This window comes from Mastigoproctus giganteus, chromosome 1 (genome assembly GCF_048544385.1).
Source record: "Mastigoproctus giganteus isolate SK-2022 chromosome 1, ASM4854438v1, whole genome shotgun sequence".
NCBI classification, from domain to species: domain Eukaryota; kingdom Metazoa; phylum Arthropoda; class Arachnida; order Uropygi; family Thelyphonidae; genus Mastigoproctus; species Mastigoproctus giganteus.
In genome coordinates, this window is record NC_143575.1 from 251,331,326 (window position 1) to 251,358,275 (window position 26,950).

The 26,950-nt window shown below is 36.3% G+C and overlaps 1 protein-coding gene across 1 annotated transcript in view; it reads right to left on the reverse strand.

Moving 5' to 3' along the window:
• Positions 1-1,218: 1,218 nt before the first annotated feature.
• Positions 1,219-26,950, reverse strand: part of CycY (cyclin Y) — a 96,053-nt gene continuing 70,321 nt past the window's right edge. The window contains exons 6-8 of the mRNA XM_090385576.1: positions 19,111-19,277; positions 10,967-11,129; positions 1,219-1,793 (exon numbers count right to left, since the gene is read on the reverse strand). Coding sequence (XP_090241702.1) covers positions 1,677-1,793; positions 10,967-11,129; positions 19,111-19,277 — 447 coding nt within the window. The 3' untranslated portion in view covers positions 1,219-1,676. The remainder of the gene's footprint in view (positions 1,794-10,966; positions 11,130-19,110; positions 19,278-26,950) is intronic.

The window sequence follows — 26,950 nt, forward strand, 5'->3', positions numbered from 1 at the left end:
AATTGGTTACACAAAAACAAAAGTGAAGAAAAATACAGAAGGAAAATTTAGAGTGTATATACTAAATAACCAAGATTGTGTAATGGAAATAAACAATAAACTAAGTAAAGTAGAACTGCAGAAAGCTAGTGAGACAAATTCGTTTGAAGCAAAAAAGAAATTATTCAGTAAACAAAATGAGTGGTTTATCATGCAGTTTTTAAGGCTATTTTAACCTACAGAGATGACAGAAGGGTAAAAAAAAAAAAAATAAATAAATAAAGGAAATGATCAAACATTAAAATCTTCAGAAACAAGTTTTAAGAAAATTAAGTAAAACTAACAGAAGGAAGAAATGATATAACCATATTACAAATGAGGGGATATCAAATATCAAATGAAAGATAAGTGAAGCAAACTTAAGATGGTATGAGCATGTAGAAAGGATGAGGGAGAATTAGCTAAACAGATACTCAAAACAAAAATGTATGATAATAATAGGCCTACAGATAAACCAATAGCAAGGGGATCAGTGCATCAAGTAAGCATTAGAGAAAGGGTAGCTTACTCCAGTGAAGATTAAAGTTCTAATATGTAGGAAGTATGGAGAAAGGAATTAGTAAAGAGAAATCTGATAGTCCAGTAGGACTGATTGATACTATCATGGCCTACACAATCACTGGGTATAACAGATTTAGATGATGACAAAGAAAGAAAACGTTATTTGTAAAAAAAAACTATTTTATTCAAAACTGTGATGTTACTTAGTTCAGGAAACTTAATTTCTTTTGTTTCATTTTCAAGTGGAATAAAGTACAATTCAGTTATACCATTATGAGATAATTGATAAGATAATAGCAAGTATCAATAACTGATATTTGCAAATTCTTATTTGCAAGTATCAGTTACTAGTAACACTGGGTTAAATGTTTGTGTATTATGAAATGAAATATAACACAGACTCAACAGTTAAAAACTTTTTACTATCTATTCCTCAAAGATGTAATGTGAGCTGTTGCTGCTGACTGAGTCAACAACTAATGATTAGTAATGAGGAAGAATGGAAAGGAATTTGTTGCCAGTAATTTTGAAAAACATAACGGAACCTAAAAAATATCAAAATGGTATGTCTGGTGCAGTGTACATTATTTACATGGGATTATGATTAGAAATATGAATATGGAAATGAATTAGAAAGCACTTTAACAGATTTTTTTTTTTTTTTTTTTTTTTTTACTAAGCTGGTATTTCGGCACTGTCATCCATAGCCATGTTCTTAAAAGAAATAGTACATCCATTCAAAGCCACACTGTCCATGTTTTTAAATGCTGAACTTTTTTTTTTTTAAGTCAAAAGCAAAGGAATCTGTTTCACTAGATAACTACCTACTCAAAAGTCCCCCTTTCCCCAGAATGTGATAAAAATGTAATGTACAACTAACAGTCATTTGCCACATTCACTCATATCAAGAGCACACCTGCTGAAGGACTTAACTTAAGGAAGAACTCTATATTTAGCCAAATTTCCGCAGGATGCCATAAACAACGAGGACTTCTTAGTTTCTGGAAATACTCAACATCTCTGGATGAAAAGCAAAATCACAGCAGAATTCTCCCTGCCCACCAGGCTACATAATACCACCACCATGTGGCAGTTATTTGATTCAAGTCCAGTTCTTTTTTCTTAAGCCACATATGTCAAGACAGTATAGCTGCACTGCGTTTCACTATGGCAATGTTATCTAGACTGGACCATTTTTTGAAACCATTTTGGTGAAGATCTGCTAGCTTATCACCACAAATTCGTGACATTGCCTATAAGAATAAATAAAGGGATTACAATTATACAGTGTCAAATAGTTAAATACAAACATTTAACTCTTAATTAAAAATACAATATAAGTTACTACTAGATTAAACTTATAAGCTGATAACTTCACAGTTTCTTCCAAAAATTAAAGCTATACACAAGTATAATTTTAACTTTAACTTAAATTCAAACAACTTGATTTCAGACAAAAGGCAAACTAAAAATAATATTAAGTAATAACAGATGCTAATCGAATTAAGATCAGTGGCAACTATCAAGTGTTTGAAAATTACTTTTTCAATCTTATTTTACCATGAGATACAGAATTTTGAAATGGATTATGGATAAGCAGTAATAACACTGTTGTGTATTTGCAGAAAAGCTAAGATCAGATAACTTGCATACCGTTCCGTTATTATAATTGGTATGAATGGCCATATCTGTAAGACAGAGGCAAGACTTAATTGTCTTGGAAGTTAGGTGATTCATTTCATTTGGCCCCTTTATAATAATTTAAGTATGTATAGAATCAGTGTCATCAGAAATTCTAAGAAAGTACTACTAGTGATTAGAGTTCATAATCAATGTCATCAGAGTAGAAAACACTGCAAAGTGTTGGCACAGTTCATAATAAAAATATGGAGGCAATGAATTTTCATATTACAGACTGTTTTGCAATGGGGAAATACCTTCTGTTATTCAAACATATGTATGGTGAACCATATTATTATTTAGACATCAACGAACAGTGTCAAGGCCTGGTTCCTTTGCTGAAGTGGTGCATGGCACGTCAGGTTATGTTGAAGTAGGGGCTAGCTCAAAAACAGTGTTAACAATGTTGAAGAAGATCCTGCAGAGTGTGCAAAATTGCATCCCACTAATTTCTCATTCTTTGCTGATGTGAAATGGCACCATTACAAGTCTGGAGCAGTATTAACAGATAAGAGATGTACTTGAGAATGCATCACTGAATTTCACATATCAAAATCTGTCTCCACCTCAAAGTGTGTGTGGCAATTCAGGTGTGTATGCTGTTTTCTTTTTCTTCGGATATACTAAGAAGGAAATAATACACACATACCCCTCCCCAAACTAAGCAACTGGATGTAATACATAAAATATTATAAAAAAAAAAATTATACAGTATTATCAATTTAAAAGTTAGCAAATATCATCAGACCTTAAATATACAAATTTGCTCTCATTTTTAAAATTGAAGTAAAGTGTTAACTCTAAATCATAAATATTTTTAAATCTTTCAATTCTATACAGGGTGTCTCAAAAATATTGGTAATATTGGTATTACCAATATTTTTGGTACAAACTTACAAATATTGGTACAAACGTTTAGGGGAGGTAGGTAACAGCTAAAGGAATGTGATTCGCATAGCAACCCATAACTGGAAATGTCACGGGAAAGTAGTAGCAGAGGCACAAGAAGCAGAAATGACACAAGACAGTAATTAGTGGCAAACATTTATTTGACATAATATTAACAATGGAGTATGAGATGAATGCATTTCATGATGTTACAACAGATGCTCGAAGGTTCCACCATGAGATGCGATGACACCGACGCAGCATGGATTGGCGGACACGGTCGAACACACCTGGAGTTTCTTTGACAGTAGCAGCAGCGCAGATGAGGCTCGCCACAAGATCTATTTCCGTCTCCACAGGCGATTCATACACGATAGATGAGGCCCCCCCCCAGAAAGAAATCAAGGCTCGATAAATCAGGTGAGTGTGGGGGCCAGGCAACAGGTCCACCATGGCCAATCCATCGACGCCCAAAACACCTGTTCAAATGGGCACGAACACACCTTCCATAATGGGCAGGTGCTCCGTCATGTTGAAACCAAATGTTGTGTCTCACGTTTGCTGGAACATCGTCAAGTAATCCTGGTAGAACTTGTTCAAGAAAGATCCGATATTTAACGGAGTTCATGCGGGATGGTAACAGGTATTGGCTGACTAAGTAGTCACCGACCATATCTGCCCACACATTTATTGCAAAGCAATGATGTGCCGCATGGGGGCGCACAGCGTGTGGGTTGTCGTGAGCCCACACATGAGCATTGTGCTGATTGAATAAGCCTTCCCGAGTGAAATAAGCCTCATCCGTGAACAAAACATAGGCTGGAAAATTCAAGTCTCGAACACTTTCTTGGAGAAACCACTGCGCAAAAGCCACACGTGCAGGATGATCTTGGGGGAGCAGTAACTGAACCCTTTGGAGATGAAAGGGGTGTAAGGAATTGTCGTGTCAGACACGCTGTACACTGCAACGACACATGTGCTGGTAGTAGGATTATTTTGGATGGCATTCAACACACTTTCTTCCATGGAGGGAGTTCGCGTCTAACGTGGTCTGCCTACACTATTCCTGTTACCTCTAAATGACCCATAATCGCACAAATTTTGATGCACACACAAACAAATGGTGGTCTGGTACATGTCTGTCTGGGAAGCGTTCTCCATAAATTCGTTGAGTGGCTCGTCCATTACCCTCTGCTAATCCGTACACTAGGTGCATGCCTGCCAGCTCACAGTTCGTATATCAATGCATGCTCTTCGTGCGGCAACTACTTCTTGAATGAGTAAACCAGAAATTTTTCCTCTCGCGAACTAATGAACAGCGCCGTCTACCAACTTACGGTGACGTTTCCGGTTATGGGTTCCTATGTGATTCACATTCCTTTAGATATTACCTACCTCCCCTTAATGTTTGTACCAATATTTTTGAGACACCCTGTATAATAATTAAAGAGATTCCTAGTGCAGTTTTAAACAGTACCCTATTCCATCTTTGATCCTCAAAGATAAGAATATCAGCGAAACTACACTAGTCTCTCTAACATGATTGTACAGTATATGAAACAATCATAAGTAAAATCCAGTTTATAATATAAATATCTCACATTTGTGTTATAGACAAGAGGCATTATCCAAAATTAGCAGAGAAGTTGTCTGCCAGTATTTTGCAAATTTTGATGTAATGTGATTATTCATTCCATGTCTCATTAAAATTCTTAAATATTGTAACAGGTCTAAAACTCTTGATGCTTGTACAGTATATGAAACATGATTTCTAGATTAATGTGATGGGGTAGATAACTATTGAATCTGCAACTTTACATACCCTTGAAATTAATTCATAATTAGATACATACAAGAACTATTCTGAAAACTGGTTTCTAAATCCCCCAACCCCAACTCATGTACATTGTTATATATAAAATGTATTGGTATCAGGTGAAAATTTAATATTACTGCCAATATCATGTAAGTTTCAAAAATCATATGCCAGGTGGCAGGGCAGTAGTGTCTGTGAAAATGAAGGTGACATTGACATATGAAGCAGTGGTTTCTTATTCTATTCCTGAATGCAGAGACACCTTCACCCACAGAGACTCACTGATGTGGGAAGAACATTTATGTGGTCATGATAGTTGATGTGAGCAAAGTTGGTCTTGGGCAGTTGGTTAGACACATCAGTGATGGTGACAGTGGCTGAAGGACATGCCAAGGTTAGGTTGTCCATGCACTGCAGTAAAGGAGCAGAGAGCGTGGATAAACTGATTCATGAAGCCCAATGTATTAAGAACTAAGAAATGTGTGCTAGAGTGGAAATAGATTTTATTGAAATGAAAATAATTCTGGACAATCTAGGATAGAGAAAATTGTGTGCCAGGCAGGTTCTACAAATTCTTTTGACAGCTTCACCACAAAAGATGAGACCCAGGTACCACTATGAACTGGCAACAAAGCAGCAGTTTGTTGAATAGAAACAAGGATTTACCTTCGTGGCCCAGTAATCTACAGGAATAATGATGTTGTTTATTTAGAGACATGATCAATTCTGTTCACTGTATGGAGACAGCAAAAAATCTAAAGACACAAACAGCAAGTGAAGCCAGAGTAGAAAGAAAAATTTTTTTTTTAGCATGACAATGCCAGAACCTATACCAGCATTGTGAAATTCAGATGGAATGTTCTGCCATATCCCCAGTACAATCCTGACCTTGCACCAGACTTTCACTTGTTTGGCCCTATAAAGGATGGCTCTTGTGAGGAATCCGTCACCACAGATGATGGGTGTTAAGTGATTCCTGGAGGTTAGCAGCAACTTTTAAGGGAGGGGAGAATGCAGGATCTGGTTGTGAGGTGGAAAAATATATACAAAGTGGTGGTGAATATGTAGAAAAATAAATGTAAGTAAGCAATATGTACAGCTTCACTTGGCATACCTACAGTTGCAGCTAATAAAAAATTTGAAGCCATTAGTTTTGGAGCAACTCTCCTTTCATACAGCAATCTATACAAGAAACAATATTAGTTATAAACATTAACAGACAGACCATTAGATGATATGCACACTTTCAAGTGTGCAAGGTTCTCTAACTGTAATGTTAAAAATGAATACTATATGATGTGAAAATGTAATTTGAAAATGTGACCCCAATTGCAAGTCTCTGATACCATCATTGACTCAATCTAACTTTTTCATCAGCAAATGGTCAAAACACCAGTCATACAAAGAGCAAATAGCAAAGGAAAAAAAAAGAGGATCCCCGTGATACCCCATTTTTGATCATAATGTACCAAGACAAATTCAAATAAAAAAAAATAAAAAATAAAAGCAAATAAACTGAACAAATTGCCTAACCAAGCATACAACTGGGTAAGATTTAAAATACAGCCTTACTCACGAATTTTGTAAGAGGAATACTAAATGTAACTATAGCATTAGCAGGGCAAATGATGCAAGAAAGCAAGCTTATATAGCATCAGCAAAAAAAAAAAAAAAAAAAACAGACCTTTCTCATTTCACCCATCCACTTGCTCCAAATGTTTGTCTAGTTCTGCCTTGAATCTATTTAAGCTATCAACTTCTACGACAGATAAGTTCGTCCCAGCAATCAACCATCTGCTGGCTAAAGGCAAACTTCCGCACATCTATCCTACAACTGTCTTTCCTCAATTTGAATTTATGCCCTCTCAGGCTATTATTCTGAGCAAGAGGAGGACCATCTGCAGACCATCTGCACTGCTCAGAAAACTTCATATCTGCCTGCACAATTACCCCCAGTTCCTTTTCACTCTCTACCAATCTCAGTGTATTACCACACAGTTGGTCAGACAACACTGAGTACTGGCAAAACAGTGTCTGGAGGCCTCTCTTACCAAGAAAGGCTTCAGTTGTGCAAATTGTAGCATCTGGAGACTAGGCACCTGTGAGGTGATCTGATTGAGGTGTTTAAGGCTTTGAATGGTTTGAGCAAGCTCAATGCTGATGGGAATTTTCCTCTTGCTCAGATTACACATTTGAAAGGGCATAAATTCAAACTGAGGAAAGACTGTTGCAGAATAAATGTGCAGAAATTTGTCTTCAGCTGGAGAGTGGAGAGATGGAAGTATGATTGCTGGAACATATTTCCATCTGTTGTTGTGGAAGTTGATAGATTATATAAATTTAAGGAAGAACCAGACAAATTTGTGGACGGAATTAATAGGTGAAATGAGTAATTTTTTTTTGGTTGATTCTGTATAAGCTTGCTTTCTTGCATCGTATGCCACTACTAATGCTAAAATATTTGGAATGTGACCATATTCAATTTGTTTTGTTTCCAGTTGGCAAGTTTCAACACATTCAATGAAGTGCACTTCAAAGAAGTAGCATTTTAAATAGCTTTTCCTTTATTAATTCTTTTTTTCTTAATTTAACAATTTATCATATGAAAATTTAGATATATGGAATAAAGAGTGAGTTGTTTATAATGATGATTTTAAATTGCTACCATTGAAATTCAACAACTAGAAGGTTTTGGGGTATAATTCTTTAGATATTAATAATATATAATAAAGGTCAAAAATAAGGCTCCAGTTTAACATATGATAATTTGTTTATTTAATCAGTAAATTCTCTTCCTGGTCACATTCTTATTTATATCACTTTATTCATTTTTCTGTTAAAAGAATCAAAGAATACTTAGGAAATTAAAAAAAAATAATAAATAAAATAAATAAATAAATAATAATAAAAAAGAGGCTTATATCAGGATTTGATCACATATACCAATAGCAATCAAAATGCTGACAAAACTGCTTTATCTGTTAGTGCAGTGTTTCCCAACCTTTTTTCGAGTTGCAACACCCTTTTACAAGTAACCCCCCTTTCATAAGTAGCCAAGTAACCTGTGACCCCAGCCACATTTACATAAAAAGGCATTTTTAATAGGGTAAAGAAAACACATTAAAAATATATTTTTCAGAATATAATTCTAACCTAATATTTAATGTGATGGTTGTACTTGCATCTGGGCAAGCAGCTTCAAAATTTGTGGCTGAGTGTTTAAAGCCAATCTCATGTCATCCTCACCATTCAGTCTGCTTCTTATCTTTGTTTTGATATGAAGAAGCATTGAAAATCCACTCTTGCAAAGGTATGTATGTAAAAAACAGGCAAGCATTGTGACATTTGGATATGACTGAGAACACACAACACCAGAACCGAGTCAGCAATTTTTAATAAAACAAATTACATGCCGAGGAATCATTCTGCAGATCCAAGAATTCATCCTATACTTCATCGGGATTGCTGGCTACATTCAGGGAAGCAGAGAATGGGTTTCATACCAGTGCAGCTTCTTCTTCTGTAAGCTCAGGGAAGTACCACTGAAATTCCTTTTCAAGGTGCCCAGTAATTTCTTCCTTCAGATTCTCATCCAGTTCACCTTCAGATTCCCCTACCACACTGCAGAGTTTTTCAAACATGGCAATGTTTCCAAGATTTACTTTCCAATGCCAGTTTTGCAGCTTGGATAATGTGTTTCCTTTCCCTGAAGTTTCAGGTTCAGCTTATTTAACTGGTCTAAAATGTCTGCTAAGTAAGCAACTCTTTTCTTCCACGCTTCATCATTAATGTAAGCCACAAGGTCATGTTTCCCTTGCACTTCCAGGAACAACTTGATTTCATCTTTCAACTCAAAGACACGACTGACATTTCCTTTCGACAACCAGCGTACAGCAGGGTAGAAAAGAAGAATCTCATGATCAGAAATCATGTCTTTAGAGAGTTCTTTAAACAGATGGGTGTTGAGGGCTCCAGATTTGATGTAATTCCCAATTGTGATCAGAGAATCAAGTACCTCTTGCAGAGGAGCAGGAAGAGTCTTACTGGTAAGAGCATATTGGGAAATCATGCAGTGAATGCCCTTTGCTTGGGGAGTAAGTTCTTTCACTTTTGTCTGAAAGGGGCCGACTTGGACCCTAGCATAGCTGGTGCTCCATCTGTACAAACCCCACACATGTTTTTCCACTGTAGTCCTCCAGTTTCAAAAAAGGTATTTATCTTCTCCATAATACCTTCACCTTTTGTAGTATTTTCAAGTGCACTACAAAACAGGAACTTTTCTTTGATATCATCTGAATGAATATATTTCACGAAGACAAAACAAGTGAGAACATGAACTTATGTCTGTTAATTCATCAACTTGAAAAGACAACAATGGAGAAACTTTGATTTCATTCAAAACCTGCTCTTTCATGCCTACGGACATATCTGAAATGCACCTCTAAATAATGTCATTGGACAGATATTTGTCGCATCTGTATCTCGCTGGCTTCCCCAAGAATTAACTTCATCATCTTCAACATGCTGGGTTTGATAACAATTTCTCCAATCATGTAAGTTTTTTTTTGTTTGGCCATTTCCAATGCGACTTCATATGATGCTTGCACTGCTGCTATGCTCTGTTGCTGAAAACTTCCTGTAGGATCAAGTCTCTGATGTCTGAAACCAGTTTCATGGAGTCGAAAGAACTCCAAATCCTTTTTAGTATGTTCTGAATGCTTTGTCTCTAAGTGACATTTCACTTTTGAAGATTTCATAGATTCAGTACTGAAAACGACATCGCACAAAACGCATTGTGGCTTCTCTATGCCACTGCTAATCAAGGTGGTAAAAGCCAAATTTCAGACAGTCTTCTGAATATTTACGTTTTTTCTCCATGGGTACAGATTTAGCACGGAGTGATGACAACCTGCCGATATTCTTTAGATTTTAGAAAGTGCAAGCAGTAGCTAACCTGCACTTGACAGCGAGTGGCTGGTTTCTATCATGATGCCAACTAAAGGTGGTTGACTACTGGCGAACAAAGTTCGAGCTAGTTTGCATTAGACAGCCCATTGCGGATATTATTGAATTACATCGTTGCAAACATGGCAGCATCAGCAAAACATATGGAGTGATCTTCAACTGCATTAAGAGAGCAACTCACCTTTATTCGACGGTCCGTATTCTACAGTCTGTTATTCACACATTGAGACACCGATTAAAAATGAATTTTGATATTGAATTTTGCATCGTAGTGAATATTTTTTTCAGTTTACTATTTGTAACATAGAATTTTATTCTAACGATAACACTACATTTGTATATTTTATTTTTAGGGAGTGAATCAAGGTCCACCACGGTGGAATGAAAAAACATTAAAGGCCTGCCATAGCATATAATTAAAATAATATAAAATGTTTAATATGTATGAACATGGCAGACTTTTAATATTTTTTAAGTATCTGCTGTGGTGGACCCTAAGTCACTTCCTTTCATTTATCAAAAATCAGTGTTACAATCATTAGTAGAATATTGCAGTGTAGCCATATGCCATATTGAAATAAATAAGTGTTGAAAACCTTCGTGGTGAAATTTCCTATAAAAATAATTGCAACTAAAAATAACTGCGGCAACTTCCCCCCCAGAAAACATTTTAACCCCCTTGGGGGTTGCGATCCACAGGTTGGGAACCCAGGCACTAGTGATTCATCTATTACCACAGTGTTTATAATATCTTGTGGTGGAAGTGGCGGAAATACGGATGGGCAAAAATTGGGGGCTGATAGCTCTGGCAAGAGACCAGAATGCTAGACTACTGTTTGGACACGAATCAAGTTTTCTACTCTTAGCCTGTTCAAAATCTAGTGTGGACTGATTAATAACTGGTTTGCAATTATTGCTTGCAATAATTATAAAGCTTAGGGAGTCAAATAGGTTTATTTTATCTTATTATTTATTTATTTTAGATTTTTTTTTTTTGGCTGGCACAGCAAAAGTTTCTGGTTTACTTGCATTATACAGCTAATACTAAATCTACTCAGAATATATAAAAAGAAATACCTCTAGCTTTTGTGCTCGCTCTTTACTTAATGGTTCTGATGGAAAGGTGAGATCATTTTGGTCTGCTAACGTTCTCAGATCAAAATAGTATTTTGCATACACACTAGCAGGAACATTGATATTGAACTGTAACATTTCAAGGAATTGCCTTTCTAACTCATTCCTAAAAAGGGAAAAAAAAAAAAAAAAATTAGTTACAATATCAAATTAATACTATGCAGAAATTATATATGTGTAATAGTAAATATAGTTACTCACTGAACAAAATGTAGAACTATAAAATATATCCTCTAATGTGAGGCATTAGAGGATATATTTTAGAATAACAGCAATTTGATTTTATACAAACGAATACATCCTCATATGAAAAAGAACCAAGTAAAGATGGTTTGATGGTTTTATTTAAATCTATTACATGAAAATAAATTAATGCCAAGAGAGAATTAGATTTATCTTTACAAAATAAAATTAGAATTATAAAATCTTATAAGTATTATTAATCTCTGGCCTCATGGCTGTGGAAGTTGTGTATAATGTATATGTTATTGTAATAAAGATTTCTAATGGTAAAAATGATTTTAAAGGGCAAGTCATAACTCACATAGCATTTATTTAACTGCATATCTGTAGTAGTAGTAGTAGTGGCATGTGATGCAAGAAAGCAAGTGTATGAGCTTATGCAGCATCAGCCAAAAAAAAAAAAAAAAAAAACACACACACACCATTCCCTCCAAATGCCTGTCCAGTTACTCCTTAAATTTATTCAGCCTATCAACTTCCACGACAGATGGAAGTTTGTTCCAGCAATTAACCCCCGCTGGCTAAAGGCAAATTTCCGCACATCTATTCTACATCTGTCCTTTCTTAATTTGAATTTATGCCCCCTTAGGTTCGTAATCTGAACAAGTGGAAGGATCCCATCAGAATTCAGCATGCTGAACCCATTCAAGGCCTTATACACCTCAATCAGATCACTGAGCAGGTGCCTAGTCTCTAACTTTATTTAATTCCTTATTTTAAGAGAAAGGATAAAAACTTGTCTTCATGCCATTAATTAAAAAACAAAAATAAAGAAAATTTTAGCCAAATAAATATTTTTTTTTTATATAAACTTTATATACAGTGCTTTTGATGTGCAAACTTAAGATACACTACAACGATGGATCACCTTCATGTAATATCACAGCTAAATGGAGAAAGCAAATGAATATAAAATGCCATTATGCCTGCCATTTGTGGAATATGAAAAGGTATTTGACTCCATACAGTATAAGGCAATGTTTCAGGCACTGAAAAGACAAGGCATAGACATCCTACACATTATGATTTTAAATAAAATATGAGAATGCTACCTCCTTTATTAGACTAGACAAAGATAGTATCAAATTTAAAATTGAATATCTTCGACATTGTTTACTGCTGCCCTTGAAAAAGCTTTCAGAAGATTGACTCCTTTCTGCGACCAGTCCAATGTGAATGGAGAGTACCTAAACCATTTACGATTTGCAGATTACATTGTGATCATAAGCCATGATCCCAAAGAATTAGAGGAAAATCTTAATCAGCTATGCAGAGTCAGTAAGGATTTCAGACTAAAGATGAATATGGCTAAAACAAAAGTAATGATGAACAAGTATGCCAGGTAGGAATATAATCATTGCAGGAGCAGAAATTGAAAAATACTTATCTCAGATAAGTCATTAGCTATAATAATGATTGTATAATAATTAGCTATAATAATAATAATAATGGCTGGAAGTCAAGAGAAGAATAAATTCCATATGGATAGCATTCAGGAAATATAGTCACATACTGAGGAACAATATCCCAATTTGTCTGAAATATAAAATAATGACTCAATGTATACTTCCCACCATGACTTATGGAAGTGAAACTTGGGCACTCACCAAAAGAATGGAAGAGAAGCTGAAAACTACATAGCAAAGAATGGAACGAATTATATTAGGAATCAGATTCATGGATAAGAAGAGAAACACATGGATTAGGCAGAAAACTCAAGTAGAGGACATTCTTATCAAAACTAAAGAACTGAAATGGACTTGGGCAGGACACATAGCTCAAAGACATGATGACAAGATAGACTAAGAAAATAAAGAATGGTGCCCAAGAGGAGCTAAAATAAAACCTGGAAGACAACAACGGAGATGGACAGATGAAATTCAAGAGTTCATGAGCAGTAAATGGATGGTCATTGCACAAAACAGAAGGAAATGGAAAGTTGTTGGAGAGGCTTTCATCCTGCAGTGGATTGAAAATGGCTGATGATGATGTTGCATTTCAAAGCAGAAAACACCCCAGCCTACTGCTACAATCTGCTATCATTAGTGCAAGGTTTAGAATCTTCAATCTCCTCTTTGTTCTTTACACCTAACTTCTAGTGACTTTGTTCTCTCCAAAAGGTAAGAACCTTTGTGGATGAAGATTTCATTCAGATGAAAACATGAGGTGTACTGCAAGAACTTCGACTGTGGAGGAAGACTTTTTGTGCAGTATAAAAGGACTTCCACACCAATGGGAGAAATATTGTAGTTCAGTTTACCAAGTAAAATGTTGAAATAAAAGTTTTTCTAAAAACTTTTATTTTTTAGATTTTATTTTGTCAGAATCATTCTATATTTTGAACTTTGTTAGTATTAATGGCCTATGGTTAGGGATAGTGTAACTTATAATTAAGAATAGTAAAATTTATTTAACAAACATACAAGTTATGAAAGATTAAAAATTATAGTAACAAATAATTTAACACAATACAAATTGCAGAAAGATCAGAGTGGATCATTATATATTGATAGCAATACAGAAAATACTTGAAGTCACAAAATTGTCCATCTCTGATTTAGCTGTTAGAAGAAATAAGGGGATAAAAAAAGGACTATGAGCTTACCCCATTCCTTGTTACATGTGCTCATCAGTGGTTGTGTGCACAGCATATAGTATTTTAGCTTTGAGTGTGTGTTTGGAAAAATTTTTTTTTTATTACACACACACACACACACACACACACACACACACACACACACACACACACACACACACACACACACAAGATTCTAGAAAGGTATATCAAGTGACTGAGCAGTTTGGAGAAGTGTTTCAGTGAACAGTAAGTGCTAACAAACTGAACTTATTTTTACAGGTAAGTATCCAGTAGATCCAGTGGGGAGGGAAGCATATAATCTGTTTTCTTATCTACTTGATTGTTGTTTTTTTTTTTTTTTTTTTGCCAGTGCAGTAAAAAGCCTGCGGCATCCTTGCACTATACGGCAAATACCATTACTATTACAAGTAAGCATTTATAATCCCTAAAAGGTAATGCTTAAAAGTGTAAATAACAGTTCAATCTGTTCGATGTACATAAACAAAACCAAAATAAAAAAATAAAAAATACATTCACACTGGAGGATGAAAAAAAATTAACTATTCTTTTTAAGTAAAAATTATATGAGGTATGTACAATCTTTATCAATTTACATGACATTTTGATTTTAAGTACTGAAGTACTAAGAAACATTAAATATCTCACACACAATAATAACACTAATTAGTTTTCACAGCCATTATAAGTAGTCATCGAGCTGATGAGCTATAAGGTAGCAAATACATTGGCTGTGTGGAAATATATCTGTTTTGTGGCATTAGTAAGTAGTTGTTTATGTAAGAGATTAACTATAGATTTAATGACATACATTTTTCCAGCTGTATTCAATACCAGCCATTTTCTATTTGTCTTTGTTCTCAGCTATTATAAAGTGCCGTCAAACTAGTTACTGGTTGGTTCACACAAGTACTATTTGACCAGCCACACAGCTGTAATTTTCAAGAAGAGCAGTTCACACAAAGCTATGAAAGCTAACTGTTAATTGAATAAGCAAAAGCACTAAAAGAGAGAAATGCCACCCTTTTTTTTGTATGGATCCAAGGCAAATGTGATTACTGATGTGAGTGCCAGATTGCTTTCTTAATATTTCTGGATTAAAAAAATGATAATTTTAATGTGCCAAATAAAGGAACTGGAGTGTAAGTACAGTATTTTAGAGAGTTTCCTGTAAAATAGTATTCTAATTTTCTAAAAAAAATAGTATTCTAATTTTCACATGTTTTGCATGGTCAGTTTTTAAAGATATTTAAAACACAAGCTGGTGTTCTTATGCCAGAATAAAATTGGGGAGATGCAGTGATTCATGGTTCCCATGTGGAACTTCCATAAATACAGTGCTAAAGGAAATGTCAAAGGATCTAGTGCTGATGCCGTAGCAGAAACATGTCATTTTAGCGGTTGATTTTCTGGAGCAAGAAGGTGACAATACTGGTTGGTTCACACAAGTACTATTTTCAGCTAATCCTATCCTCCCAAACATTTTTTTGTGAGTTTTAACACAAGGGACTCAAAGGCATGAAATCATCATGTTTCTTCTTCTTCTGCTGCTGCTGCATATTCAAGCATATCGTCTCTAGTTGCAGTTGATGTCTGTGTCCACAAATGATTGCCTCATTCATCTAACTCCATGATAGAAGCTAGTGTGAAGTAAACAGGGGCATTTCACTTCAGTCATTACTAGTGTGTAAATTGAGTCAGAATTTACAAGTGAATCTTCTAAAAGCAGTCTTGTGGTGACTGGTGGATCAAGTCAAGGTATGAGTTTAAGTTTGTAAGTACATGGTTATTATAAATTACCTTTACAACTTCAAACGTAAGTTCTGTTTATTCATGAGACTGAAGGAACAAAATGCATCAAAATAAAGAGGGACAAAGTTTTTAATGGGCTGTACATTTTAAAATACAAGTGATACTGGTCTCATTTAACTAATATTCCATCAAAACTGAGACTCCTCTCCTAAACTTTCCATAGTGCTTCAGGGATCACTTGTGTTACAACAGCAATCCTGGGCTTCAGTTCATGCACATGTCTTGGCAATGGCTGCTGACAGATTATATCTTTCACAAAATCTCAGAGATAAAAGTCAAGCAACAATAAGTCTGGTGACTGCTGGAGGCCAATGAAAGGGATCCATCACAATCAATCTACCTACCTAGGTGCTAATTCAGACAGACTATCATACACCACTGATATTGGGGAGATGCAGTGCTGGAAAATCAATGGCCCACTGATTTTCACTGGAAGCAGAAAACTCAAGAGCATATCAAAAATTCAGTGATGGTTTTCCCACAAAAATGTCTATAAATTTTCTCTGCAGCAAATTCAGAAAAAGCATAGACTTTTGGGAGTAGCATCAACAATATCTTCCAGCAGGTATGTGGCTTTGTTTTCTGTACACAAACAAAGTGTTGGCATTTAAACTGACTATAATTTACTCAAGCAGATTGTTTTTATCAACAAAAAGCATTGTCATCATGTCAAAACAAAGTTTTTTCCTACACTTTTCATTAGTGATTGCTTGCAACATCTGATATCAGTAAAATTGCAGCTAAAAATGTTTCCTTATCACTTTCCAAATGGTTTATTGTGGCACATCCAGTTCACTTCTTGCACACGTTGTTCATCAATGGGGTTCTAGGAAATGTTTGTTGCAGCTCCATGTGTTTTGTTACCTCCTCAGGCATTTGTATCAAACTCTGCCTGACTGTTTTCTTCACCCGAGTCACATCCTCCATACAAAATTTGCACCATTTAGCATTAGCAGCGGCATATGATGCAAGAAAGCAAGCTTATACAGCATCATCCAAAAAAAAACAAAAAAAAAAAAAAAAAAAACCCCATCCCATTTCACTTATCCATTCATTACAAATGTTAATCTAGTTCTGCCTTGAATTTATTTAAGCTATCAACTTCCACAACAACAGATACAAGTTTGTTCCAGCAATTAACCACCTGCTGGCTAAAGGCAAATTTCCGCACATCTATTCTACAACTGACTTTCCTCAATTTGAATTTATGCCCCCTCAGGTTTGTAATCTGAGCAAGAGGAAGAATCCCATCAGCACTGAGCCTGCTCAATCCATCCACTTTATACACCACCTCAATCAGATTGTCTCGCAGGTGCCTAGTCTCCAGAAGCTGCAATTTGTAGAACTTAAGCCTTTCTTCGTAAGAACACCCCTTTGTTCCCTTTTCCTGTATATCTTTGACAAGACCCCCATGACCTACTCTGGCACCTGCCTGCACTCTGCACTGTTCAGAAAACTTCATATCTTACTGAACAATTACCCCCAGGCCTCTTTCATTCTCCACTACCCTGAGTGTAACGCCACATAGTTGGTACATTTCTCTGGGGTTACTGCTACCCATATGCAGTACTTTGCATTTGTCAATGTTAAACTTCAGTTGCCACTTCTCAGCCCACCAGCCCAACTTTTCAAGATCCTGCTGCAGCAGCATACTGTCATTACTGTTATTAAGAACCCTGCCAATCTTTGTATCATCTGCAAACTTTGACATTAAGCTTGTCATACCTTCACATCAATATCATTGATAAATACAGAAAATAACAATGGGCCCAACATGGCCTTTGAGAACTCCATTAATAACATTAGTCCATGAAGAGCTGTGTCCATTGATTACCACTCTGTCTTCTCCCACTCAACCATCCTTTTATCCATTATAGCAACTTGCCTTTAATGCCATACTGCTCCAATTTGTGCAGCAGTCTTCCATGTGCAACAGTATCAAAAGCCTTTCTAAGATCCAAACATATGATATCAAAATTATTCTTTGCATCCAGTACCTTTGTGACCACATCATAGTATCCAATCAAATTGGTCAGACAAGACACAACTGTTGAATTATTACTGCTGTCTTGTCTAGATGATCCTGCAATACTTCTTTAACTAGTGACTATTATTTTCTCTGGAACAGAAGTCAAACTAACAAGTCTGTAATTACTCGTTTCACCCAATTGATCCCTCTTTTTGAATTGGTGATACATCTGCACACCTCCAGTCTATGGGGACCTCCCCTGAGTCCAAGGAAGTTTTCATAATTATGGCTAAGGGTTTGCTTACTTCCTTTGCTACCTCCTTTAATATAACTGTATTAGTATTAGTAATGGCCGCATGGTGCAAGAAAGCCTATGGCTTATGCTGCACCAGCCAAAAAAAAAAAAAAAATGGATAGATTCCATTAACCCCAGCCTTTCTTATGTTTAACTTCAACAATTTCTCCTCCACTTTGCTCTCAATTATTACAAAATAATTTTAACTCCCTGTCAGAGTGTGATAAACATCTGGCCCTCTCCTCCTTGAATCTCCTCATGTGTGAATGTAGATGCAAAATACTCATTTAGTTTGGCAGCTATCAGAATGATCATCTACAGTCAAACCATTCTTCTAGGAGGTTTTTGCTGTAACAAGTGAAAAATTCTTTGCACTCGCACCACTTCAAATGATTTTGCACTTGATCTGCTATTTTTATATGATGAAGCAATGCCTCTAGTAAACATAGGCATAATTACCAGTAAAAAAAAAAAAAAAATGGACAAATTTTTATATTAAAAATGTGACAGAGAGAGAGAATCCTAACTCTGGTAGCATGGCTTTTATAATTTCTTGCATTACTTGCTTCAAGAATACTGGGAGATTATGAAATAGAGTTTCCATATAACTGTTAGAACTAGCCAAAAATTGACTATTTTTTAGTTTACTTTTTCTGTAGCAACTGTAGGTAAACAGGTTATATTTCTACCCAAACAGATATAGTTTAGATTGAAATCTCTGCAAGCTAGGGAAATTATTTATGCAAAAATTGCTGTGAAACACATTAGGCTGCAACACAGTCACACATATAGCAATGGGTTAAAGATATGCAGTTCACAAGTACCAATGTTATGAAATGCAAAGGACTAAACAGAATTAAACATTTAACAATAATCTTAATATAAAGAGTTTTTTAAAGCTTGAACATCAATAGTACCAATTCAGTTTATAAATTGTAGTCTAAATAAATGGCAATTAATACTTGAAATTAAACTACTAATCACTTTAGAAGAATATGAAATAATTAAATATACCCTTGAACAGCAAATTTACGCAGTAAATATTTTTTGCCTTACTTTTACATAAGAACATTTTTTTTACAAAGTTCAAATTTAAAAAAAAAGTTTAGTTTTTTTTTAATCTGATATTACATATTAAAAATTGTTCACATAAAAACTTCTTTAAAACTCACATGTCTTCCACACTGATATCTTTCAGAATTTGACAATAATCTACATTCCAAACAGCTTGATCATCCCACACTTTGGAAGCAAGCAATATTGCGCCAAGAACTATCCTCTTCCACGTACTTGGAACTATATCTATTTCAGCATATGTAAGAAGCCGTTCTAAGTAGACCTGGCAGAAAAATGTAATATATATGCAGGTGAATTTTCATAAAGAATTCATAACAATATATGTTAAGACACCTCTTAAACCATTTTAAATGAAATATACAACTTTTTAATTATGATAAAATCCTTATTCTTTCATGACACTCACCAATGCAATCCAAAGCAAAATTAAAATAATGAAAAGTGTAGCAGATTTAAAAGATGAAAGTTAATGACTTACTTAGAAAAAAAAAAAAAAAATATATATATATATATATATATATATTAAAATTATTTTGGCTTTCAGTTTGCTTATTAAGATAATGAAAGTAAAATAGAAAACACATCAATAACTGAAACAAGATAAATTTTCAGCAAAGGCCAGCATCTGTCAATATGAAGATACAAAGGAGTTTCCTCGTTTTACAAATATCATAGGTAATGTTTGGATATATAGGATAGGCTACTAAGATACTAAGTACTACTGTTAAGTATGACTGCTGATTAAATACTACACCAATCTGTGCATCAGCACTTGTAGCTGAGTGCAAATATAGATATCATATAATGCTGATATATCATATAGGTTAGAACCATATTTAATATTTGTTGTTTGTTATTTGGTTTTTAGGAGCATTAGCAACTAAGGCCATATTGCTCCGGGGATATGCAGTGGTCATTCCCTGACCTTTCCGCATACTCCGTATTTGGTGGTCATGGGCTTGAACCCTGGTCTAACCAAGAAGCGTGTGCTATGCACTGCTGTTCCTGCCCAACTGGCTACGGAGGCGCCACCATATTTTAATATGCTAGAAGCATAATTTCATAGCACTGTAAGCATATAAAGGTTTACTAGGTGAGAATCCAATGGTCACAGAGCGAGTATGAACAACATTTCATACTCGCTCTGTGAGGAGTTTTTGTTTCAGTTTTACTGAAAGATGGGAAATATGGTGGGTTATAGGAAAGCAGATTTCATTCCCCTCAGAAACCTAATAGTTCAAGAGGCAGAAAGAACTATATTTTCTCATCTAATAAACCTTTATATGCCTGCATTTCTATGGAATTATGCTTCTAACTTATTATATTACTTTACACTACACACACACAGATCTAAGTATGGTGTGTAGCACACAGCTAAATTTACAGTGAGAGGCGATTAGCAAAATTTAAAAGGAGGAGGAGGAGGGAGGAAGGAAGGAAGGTGAGGTGAATCCTGTGCTGAGCAAGGAGGGCAGTGTATATAGAAAGGAAGCAACAGAGAGAAGTATGTGTTCATGAATACTACATGCACAAGGTCATTGCTTCTGACAAGAAAATGGTGAACAGGAATTTTGCATTCTGTAAACTAAATAATTAATCATTTAAACTATTCATTTCAACATTGTTTTGCTATCATTCCTCATATATAAAGGCTCCACTGATCCTCATTCTAGAGTCTCCTGGTTGATCTTATGTATTCAACTTGGGATTATTAAAGAGTACCATTATTATTATATTATTTCTCCCTGATGGGAGGGGGATTCCACCCTGTGATGGGTACTGTTACCAAGTGCACAGGATGGTGGTTGTGTCTGGTGTTACTGTTGGACAAGGAACTCTGATTATCCTACAGGTGTTCAGGATCACAACTTTCTGGAATTCCTTGTATGTGTTCTTGGGAAAACCTATTGCTACTAGGCCGTTACGTAGGGTCTTTGGTACCATACCGGTGGTTGACATGATGATTGGGATGGTCATTACTTGTTGCATATGGCACATCTCTTTGATCTTCTGTCTTAGGTCTGTGTACTTCCTGATCTTTTCCTCATGGGTTTTCTGGAGGTTGCCAGTGTTGGTACCACTATGTCAATCAGATAGGTAGCATTTTCCCTCTTGTCAACAAGGGTTATGTCCAGTCTGTTGTGTGGGATTGCTTGTCTGTTATTACAGCACAGTCCCAATACAGCTTGTGGGTTGGTGTCTAGTATGGCCTGGGATCCGTACTTGTAATATAGTATACTTTCTTTGATCAAATAGTATTTCCTCACTAGCTTCTGATGTATTATACTGGCTACTATCTGGTCATGTCTCTGAGTGTACTCTGTCTGGGTGATCACCTTGCATCCTGCAGTGATGTGTTGGATCATTTCTGAGGCCTGGTGACATCATCCACATGTCATCTGACACTCCGGGCTCTTTGGCGATGCATTTTCTATAGTTCCTGGTGTCGATTATCTGGCCTTGGATGGTGAGCATGAATCCTTTATTCCCAGGGAAGAGCATCACACTCGTGAGCCATGCATTGGAAGCCATTTTATCTATGTGGTCTTGTTGGAGTCACTGTAGTGTCTAATATGGAGTATCTTCTGTGCGCATCTTTCTAGCTTTGTTTTGTCTGGGTGGGAGGGGACTTCTCACTTAGTTTGAATGAGGTATGTCGCTTGTCTACCATCCTTATGGCCTGATAGAGTGCTGCTGTGTTTTTCCGGAAGTAATCTTTTAGGTTAGCTATCGCTGTCTTCTGTTGCTCGATGAGGTCTATAAGGCCCCCTTCTTCCTCCTTTCCAAGCTATTGTCAGTCTCTCCAGCTCATTGGTAGTCTAATCTATGATCCCGAAGGCTTGATGATTGGAATATCACCGAAACTATGATCCCCCTGGGATCGTAGATCTCCCCCCCACCACCACCACCATGGCCTAGACTCTCCAGTCAGTGTTATTCTCTCCAGTTTGGTGTTAGTCCAATTTATGATCTCTTCAGGTCCAGGCTACAATCCCGAAGGGATTATAAATTGGACCAGCACTGACTGGAGAGACTGATAATAGCTGATAGATGCCATAGAGCATGAGAAGAGAGAGATAGCTAACATGAAGTTAACCCTGATAACTTCCACAAAAACACAGCAGTCTCTATTAGACCATAGGGAAGATAGACGAGCGACATATAATAATAATAATAATAATTATTATTATATTATGTATGAATTTTAGCATTTTATTTTGTTTCAGTTCATTTTAAACCTTTTACAGCAATATGTGAATATCTCAAACTATTTAACATTACACTATTGGCAATGTTAACAACCTTGACTCTGAGACAGCGGCTTTCAGATTTCATTCTATTCTTTATTGAGGTGGTCTAAAAGATCCCCCCCCCTCTCTCTTTAATTTCTCTTCTCAATTATACACTCATATAGAGGGTGCTTCTAAATCACACTGATAAAATTATATCAGGTGTGATCAAAAAGTTTAGGGATTAACTTTTAATCTTAAAATTGCTTAAAGTCAACTCATAACAAGAAGTTCAACTTGTCACATCATATTTATTGACTCACATACATATAGTAATGCATGAATCTTTTTTTTTATCTGCACCCAGCTTGTACCAATATAACATTCAATGATTATAACGTAATGACAACTTATAACAGTAACGTTTTGCAAAAAAGTTTAAGAGCTCAAGGAGATATAATAAAAATAAAATTTAAGTTTATGGTTCTTTCTTTGATTAATGTAATATTCAAAGGTAGGAAAATATTTTGAAATTAAAGCTCATTCAAGCATAGAGCAAAATTATTAAAAAGTGGAAAAGATAAATGTTGACTACCCATAAGATGATTAATAAAATAAATAAATATCAGTTTACTGATCATCAGCTCAACGTATGCACAAAATTTACATATGCATACATATACATGTCCTTTGCCATCTGTGAATTTATGGCTCACAACTTAAGCATTCACAAATTTACTTCTATATACTTGCTTGCAATTGAGGAAGCAAACATCTTGAGTATTGGCTAGTCATTTGCTATCCATTCAGCCTCTGCTGTTGACAAAATCAAAATTGGTGCATGTCTTCCAACTGAACTCATGACTATTTTATTATTATTTTTTAAAAATTTAAATAAATTGTCTGTTTATACTCCGGCACGACATTTTAAATAAATTCCAGTTTACAACTTCTCCCTGTAATGGCAGGACATTTCACTACCCTTCCACATCTACAGCAAGGACATCAGCAATGACTTTTGGCACACCATTAATAATTTTTCTGACCACATGCAAAAATTATTTTTGCACGTGGTCATATTGCATTCCATCTCTGAAAAAATTAGCAATTGTGTTTGTGTTCTGTTTGTGATAATAGTGAATGTTAAAGTAATAATAGCAAATATTTTGATTTAAACAGTATTAATATTGAACAATTCCCAATATCACTTCAGTTCCACTCCCTTCAACTCGTTGACCAGGGAGTAATTAAAGCATTCAAGAGTTATTACAGAACTCATTGAAAATAACCCTGAGCTTTTATTGAAGTAAGCATGGAAAGGATACACAATCATACAAGCACAGGCCACAATAAAGGATTCAACAGATGAACACAAACAATCCACCATTAATACTGCATTGAGAGAACCTCTGAAATTAGCATTAGCAGAGGCATTTGATGCAAGAAAGCAAGCTTATGCAGCATCAGCCAAAAAAAAAAAAAAAAAAAGTAACATAAATAAATAAAAATAACCACTTCCACTTCACCCCTCTGTTTGTTCGAAATACCTGTCCAGCTGAGCCTTAAACTTATTTAGGGTATCAACTTCCACGACAAGGGATGGAAGTCTGTTCCACCTACCAACCACCCGCTGGCTAAAGGCAAATTTCCGCACATCTATCCTACATCTGTCTTTCCTCAATTTGAATTTATGCCCTCTCAGGTGATTATTCTGAGCAAGAGGAAGAATCCCATCAGCATTGAGCATGCTCAAACCATTCAAGGCTTTGTACACCTCTATCAGATCACCTCGCTGGTGCCTAGTTTCCAGACACTGTAATTCGCAAAACTTAAGCCTTTCTTCGTAAGAGCACCCCTTTGTCCCATTCACCAATCTTGTTGCCCTTCTCTGTACTCGTTCCAGCAGCTCTACATCCTTCTTGAAATGAGGCCTCCAGGCCTGTATACAGTACTCTAGGTGTGGCCTGACCATTGCCTTATACAAGGGCATAATCACCTCCTTATCCCTGCTAGAAAAATTCCTATATATCATTGACAATAACACCATGAGCTACTCTTGCAGCCTGTCTGCACTGCTCAGAGAACTTCATATCTGCTTGCACAACCACCCCCAGGTCCCTTTCATTCTCTACCACTGTCAGTGTAGTACCACAGAGTTGATACGTTGCTCTGGGGTTGCTGTTTCCCATATGTAGTACTTTACATTTGTCAATGTTAAACTTCATTTGCCACCTCTCAGCCCATCTGCTCAACCTTTCCAAATCCTGTTGCAGCAGCATAGTGTCAGTAGTGTCCTTGACAACCCTGCCAACCTTCGTATCGTCTGCAAACTTGGACATTAAGCCTGATATACCATCATCAATATCATTTATAAATACAGAAAACAATAAAGGACCCAATACTGAACCTTGAGGGACTCCACTAATAACATTAGTCCACGATGAGCAGTGTCCATTGATTACCACTCTCTGTCTTCTCCCCCTCAACCACCCCTTTATCCATAGCAGCAATTTGCCTCCAATGCCACACTGCTCCAATTTGTGCAGCAGTCTTCCATGTGCAACAGTATCAAAAGCCTTTCTAAGATCCAAGTATATAATATCAAAGTTATTCCCTGCATCCAGTTCTTTTGTGACTGCATCATAGTATCCAATCAAATTGGTCAGGCAAGACTTCCCCTTAACAAAACCATGCTGTGTCCTAGCTATAACTGAAGTCTTGTCTAGATGATCCTGCAGTGTTTCTTTAACCAGTGCCTCCATTAATTTTCCGGGAACAGAAGTTAAACTCACAGGTCTATAATTACTTGTGTCAGCCTTTGATCCCCCTTTGTGAATTGGGGTCACATTTGCACATCTCCAGTCCATGGGTACCTCCCCTGAGTCCAAGGAAGCTCTCATAATTATGGCTAAGGGTTTGCTTACTTCCTTTGCTGCCTCCTTTAATATAACTGGATAGATCTCATCCACCCCAGGTGCCTTTCTTGTGTTTATCTTCAACAATTTCTCCTCCACTTTGCTCTCAGTTATTACAAGATTCTCTAGCTTACTGCTAGAGTTGAATACACCGCTGGCATTCCCCTCGCTGAATAACTCCTCATGTGTGAATGTCGATGCAAAATATTCATTTAGTTTGTTAGCTACCTGAGCAGGGTCATCAACAGTTGACCCATCGATCTTAAGTGGACCAATCTGATTCATCCCCTTCCTTCTAGAGTTTACATAAGTAAAGAACTCTTTGCTGTTTTTCTTCGCATCCCTTGCCAAGGATCTCTCGTAATCTGCCTTCGCCTGCCTAACCTCCTTTGTAATCTGGTTACAGATCAACTTGTATCTATCATAGGCGTCTGTGTCACGTGTTAATTTGTATGTATCCCATGCATTTTTCTTCTCTGCCATATGCCTCATTAGTTCATCTGACATCCGTTTAGGCCTAAACCTTGAACAATATTTCTTAGTTGGTATGTAAAGCCTAGTAGCTTCCAAGATAAGTTCTTTGAATGCTTCCCATTTTGAATTTGCTGTTGGCAATATCATCAGTTGATCCCACTGTATAGAATTTAAATACTGTCTCAGTCCATTGTAGTCACCTTTACGAAAGCAATACCCCTTCCCTTTACCCCTAATGGTAGTTACCTCTTTGAGTAACTCCCACTTCAGCACACTGTGATCACTGCCACCTAGTGGTTCATTTATCTGCAGATTCTTAATGCATGAAGAATCACTACTGATAATCAAATCAAGAGTATTACTCCCTCTAGTTGCCTTCCGAACATGCTGATGTAGAAAACAATCATCCAATAAATCCACAAAAGCCTTGCTACTGTGTGAGTGACCAGCCCCCAAATTCCAGTCAATATCTGGGAAATTAAAATCCCCCATTATAAGACTCTCTGATTTACTGGCCCACTCTATTTCTCCGAACAGTTTCTTATTATAGTCATCAGAGTCATTAGGCCTATAGCACACTCCTACTCTCAATTTTGATCTCCCAATGCTTATGTCACACCAAACTGACTCGACACTGCACTGTCCAGCGATGTCGACTGGCTTCACTTCCTTGGATTTTATGTTTTTTTTAACTAATAGCATAACCCCTCCTCCCTTCCTATCCTGTCTATCCTTTCTGTAGACATTGTACTCCCCAAATTCCAGTTCTGCATTCCTTATATCTGTGTGACACCACGTCTCTGAAATCCCCACAATATCTGCCTTTGATGTTTTGAGCAATACCTCAAATTCATCAAATTTATTTACTAAACTCCTAGCATTGGTGTACATGCAAGTATACATGCACCTGTTCTTTTTCTTAGCTACCCTAACACAACCCATGTGTTTACTTGTACCCCAATGATTCCCAGCAGTCTCTGAAATATCCTGCATCTTATTTTCCAGGCTGCGGCTCATTCCAATAGAAGCAGTGCAAGAATCATTTTCACCTCTGCCAGTGGCTACTGTTAATCTATTAGTCCTTGTATCCCCCCAATCTAGCAGTTTTCCGACCCACCTAACACTGCCTCAATAGCATCAGCAAACATTCTTGCACCCTTTCTATTTAAGTGTATCCCATCCCTGTAGAAGCAGTCTCTCCTGTTAACAAGTACAGACCAAGCTGAAAAAAATTCTACCCCTCGAGCCCTGCACAATCTTTCCAGGGCCGAATTGATTGACAGGGCTCTCATCATATACTCCCTCCTATCGTGTCT